Genomic DNA, 4,304 nt, shown 5'->3' with positions numbered 1-4,304 from the left:
GGCTCTGTCTCTTATACACAGCTAGGTGACTTTTGGGTTATAGTACAATTAGAATTGTATAAATAATGCACAATTTTTAATTATACAAGTTCTGGTATTCAATTTTCTGGTTATGCCTATTTCTTATTCATCTCAATTGCACACTGAATTTGCACATTGGGGTAATGCCACCCATGAAATTGTCCTATAAAGCCATTGATGGATGAGAAAGCAAAGCAGGTGTTTGTGTAGAAGCAGTCATGACACTGAGGGCATGGATTGTCATATAGTCTGTCTGGTTAATGTAGTCGTAGTGGGAGGTGAACAGCCATTACGCTGCACTAATGAATGATCTATTTACAGTTCTACATTCCTGTATATGTAACTATACAGTTATGTTGTTGATATAGTCTTACAGTTATATATTCCTTCTGCTGTAGTAGATAAATTAGTACTGCCCTCTTTACTGATGAATTTGTTGGTGACATTCACAAGATTGTGGATTGTTTCTCATTGCCCATCAAATTATTGTATCAGACAAGATCTTTTTATAGCCACCATTGTTTTAATGTGACAATTTAATAACCTCCTAGAATGCAAAACTTGAAGGCAAGAAGGGAATAATATTTGTAATTTGTGTTCTCAAGTTCAGATCACTTGCAAAGAAGCTGGATAAATAAAGCTTATTTGATTAATTTATATATTTCATGAAAAGTTTGTGGTTGAATAAAACTACAAGTTAATTGTTCTGACTGCCCAAGCTCTTAGCATGTAGCAGGACTTTTCGCATTAACAGTCATTAATTTGTATTGATTTTAAAAAGCAGCATTTAATTGAATACAAGGCACTTTCATCTGGTGAAGCTTGTAGACTGAGGGATGATGCACATCATTGATCATTAGTGTGTTATTGCTCACTGTCATATCATTACAATTATTGTGTCATTTCTAATTATTATACCATTACTTCTTATAGTTTCATTATTCTTTATTGTAAAATTGCCCATTATAATGTTGTTGCCCTGTGCGCTCACTGTATTCTATCAAATGCAAAAAATATTGAACAATTGCAGTTTCAAGAGTCTAGCAGCAAGCGGTAACTCGTCGCAGTACAAGTTCGGGGTGCTGGCCCGGATTGTTCGGCACATGCGCAGCCGTCACCAGGAAGGCGAGACGCACGCCCTCACCCTACATGAGATCTTGGATGAGACAAACCAGCTCAATGTGGGGCCCAAGATCAAACAGGTGGGTGACAACAGCTCAATGTGGGGCCCAAGATCAAACAGGTGGGTGACAACAGCTCAATGTAGGGCCCAAGATCAAACAAGTGGGTGACAACAGCTCAATGTGGGACCCAAGATCAAACAGGTGGGTGACAACAGCTCAACGTGGGCCGTGGGGGCTAACAGATGTAACAACTGCTCAATGCGAGGCCAAAGACCAAGAAAGTTGGAAAAGCAGATCAAGGTAAGATTTGAAATGAAAAAAATAAGAGGAAGCGGCTCACTTCTCACCTCAGATCAAGTAAATTTGGAAAGGATGCTTCATACAGAATCACTACTCTCAGAGAAATAAATGTGACTGTCTAAATATTGATGGACTTTTTACTCATATGTGGTTCATTTTAACTCAGTTCAGCCAGACTAAAAGGCTTGTCAGTGGTAATTCTGCTCCCTGCCCTTTTGAAAGTAAGACTTGCTCTCCATAAGCTGCCCTTACCCTTAACTTTTCTACCATTGCAGTGGCCATCTCCATAACCTGTCCATTACCTGCCCTACCATTACTTACTCCTACCATTGCAGTGGCTGCTGCACGAGGCGCTGCCGAGTAACCCGAAGGTGCGGGAGTCCGAGGAAGGCTCAGGGGCGTGGGTGTTCAACCCTGCGCTGCCGGTGCGTGACAGGAAGGGCCTCCTGAAGCTGCTGCGCCTCAACGACATCAAGGGCCTGGGGGGCGTCCTGCTCGACGACATCCAGGAGAGTGTGCCCAACTACGCCAGGGTCATGAAGGTATGGCAGGGCATGTCAGGGCATGAAGGTGTGTAGTATAATGGTTGTGTAGGAGGTTATAATAAACCACGTCTCGTGTGTTGAGGTTACCTACCACCTTCCTGACTGCGTACCTTGTTTACCTATACATGTTTTATTCTGTTCATAACGCACTACTGGGTGGCTGTCTCTTATACACATCTAGATGTGTATAAGAGACAGTTATGTGAGTAAACACTTTTTTTGTGTGCGTATGATAGAAATGTAATGTGAGTAAACACTTTTTTGTGTGTGTATGATAGAAATGTAATGTGAGTAAACACTTTTTTNGAAATTCAGTGATAGTCTCTGCTAGGAAATTCAGTGATCGTCTCTGCTAGGAAATTCAGTGATCGTCTCTGCTAAGGAATTCAGTGGCCGTCTCTGCTAGGAAATTCAGTGATCGTCTCTGCTAGGACTGTCTCTTATACACATCTAGATGTGTATAAGAGACAGGAGTACCTCGGCAGACAGGTGCTGTAGACAGGCATGCATGACAACATGGCTGAGTACCTCGGCAGACAGGTGCTGTAGACAGGCATGCATGACGACAACATCGCTGAGTACCTCGACAGACAGGTGCTGTTGACAGGGGTGCTGTAGACAGGGGTGCTGTAGACAGGGATGCTGTAGACATGGGTGCTGTAGACAGGTGCTGCTGTAGACAGGTGCTGCTGTAGACCGGTGCTGCTGTAGACCGGTGCTGCTGTAGACCGGTGCTGCTGTAGACCGGTGCTGCTGTAGACAGGGATGCTGTAGACAGGGGTGCTGTAGACAGAGGTGCTGTAGACAGGGGTGCTTTAGACAGGTGTGATGTAGACAGGTGCTGCTGTAGACAGGTGCTGCTGTAAACCGGTGCTGCTGTAGACAGGGGTGCTGTAGACAGAGATGATGTAGACAGGGGAGCTGTAGACAGGGGTGCTGTAGACAGGTGCTGCTGTAAACCGGTGCTACTGTAGACAAGGATGCTGTAGACAGGTGATGCTGTAAACAGTGCTTGGTGGTCGAGAGCAGGGTTGCCAGTCGGTCTTTTTTTCCGGACAAATTCTACGATTTACTTTTTTCAATTGCCTTGGCCGGCTAAAATTTATGATAGTGGTACCGGTACTTCCTAATTAAATTTTGAAAACTGCAAAAAAAAAAGAAATGGGATTTTTTACACCGGAACCTACAAATATACTAGTAAATATTGAGTTATATGATTTTTTTGGCTTTTTTGTTAGCGGACTGTGCCGTTTTTAAGGCCATCTGCCACCCGTAGAGAGGTTAGTCGTTCAGGGCATTGCTGCCCTGCCTCCAGACTGGAGGCGTCTTGTTATTGCTGTACCATTCCCGCCAGATGTGCAAGTGCTACAGTAATAAATGGCGTACATGCAGGTATATCGCATTAAATTATTAATGTGCCCAACCTGCCAGACGTGGTAGCACAACTGTAACAGATTGTCGTACTTGCAGACGAGGGGCATCTTATTATTAGAAAACAACGCCTGCCAGACGCAATAATGCTAGCTTATTGTCGTACTTACACATTAGAGGCTTGTTATTATTAGTGATGCAACGATGCCAGACGTGTTAAGCTACACTGTAACAAGTTGTCGTACTTGCAGGGCATCAAGAGCATGCAGGACGTGGCGCGTGTGTTCCGTCCTGCCAGACGTAAGACGAAGGCTCGTCGCACAGCACCCACGCGCATCACGGATAACGACCACCTGGCCCACGTGCTGCACGACTACGAGCAGCAGCAGTGACCACGTGCTGCACGACTACGAGCAGCAGCAGTGACCACGTGCTGCACGACTACGAGCAGCAGCAGTGACCACGAGCTACACGACTACGAGCAGCAATGGCCCATATTGTGGCCCCTGAGCCCAAAGTTTTATGTAAATATTTGCCCTAAGAACCCCTCGAGACTCGATAAGTTCTAAGTAGCGATATTATTGCTAGTGGTGATGTAAAGCTGTTTATTTTGTTTACATCAAGATTTTTTTTATTGTTGTTTCGCTGAGAACCACGGACGCCAGCAGGAGCCCTGGTGTAGTTCGTGCTTAGGAAACTTCCCGTGCGACTGAGCGTTTTATTTTCCTTTGGCGGTGTGACTGACATATAACCAGTTAGGTAGGAATTGCATTACAGGTAGAATAATTAGAATTGGCGAGTGACGATCAGAGGTTAGCAGTTTAAACATCGATTTACTTCCGTGGATTTTTCAACAGCATTTGCTGCCTGCTTGAAATCTATGCAGTGTAACCGACATAAGGCGAGATTATTCGGCGCATCGGTCAAGCGATTTCTGGATTTG

The 4,304-nt window shown here is 44.5% G+C and overlaps 1 protein-coding gene across 1 annotated transcript in view; it reads left to right on the top strand.

Moving 5' to 3' along the window:
• Positions 1–4,070, top strand: part of LOC108673829 (general transcription factor IIE subunit 2-like) — a 6,142-nt gene extending 2,072 nt beyond the window's left edge. Inside the window, exons 2-5 of the mRNA XM_047881149.1 lie at positions 1,052–1,223; positions 1,781–1,987; positions 2,540–2,584; positions 3,613–4,070. Of these exons, the coding sequence (XP_047737105.1) occupies positions 1,052–1,223; positions 1,781–1,987; positions 2,540–2,584; positions 3,613–3,753 (565 nt within the window). The 3' untranslated portion in view covers positions 3,754–4,070. The remainder of the gene's footprint in view (positions 1–1,051; positions 1,224–1,780; positions 1,988–2,539; positions 2,585–3,612) is intronic.
• Positions 4,071–4,304: the final 234 nt, after the last annotated feature.

This window comes from Hyalella azteca, unplaced genomic scaffold (assembly GCF_000764305.2).
Source record: "Hyalella azteca isolate HAZT.00-mixed unplaced genomic scaffold, Hazt_2.0.2 contig7184, whole genome shotgun sequence".
Classification (NCBI taxonomy): Eukaryota; Metazoa; Arthropoda; class Malacostraca; order Amphipoda; family Hyalellidae; genus Hyalella; species Hyalella azteca.
Note: the sequence above shows the minus strand (reverse complement) of the source record. Positions and strands in the feature narration are given on the sequence as shown.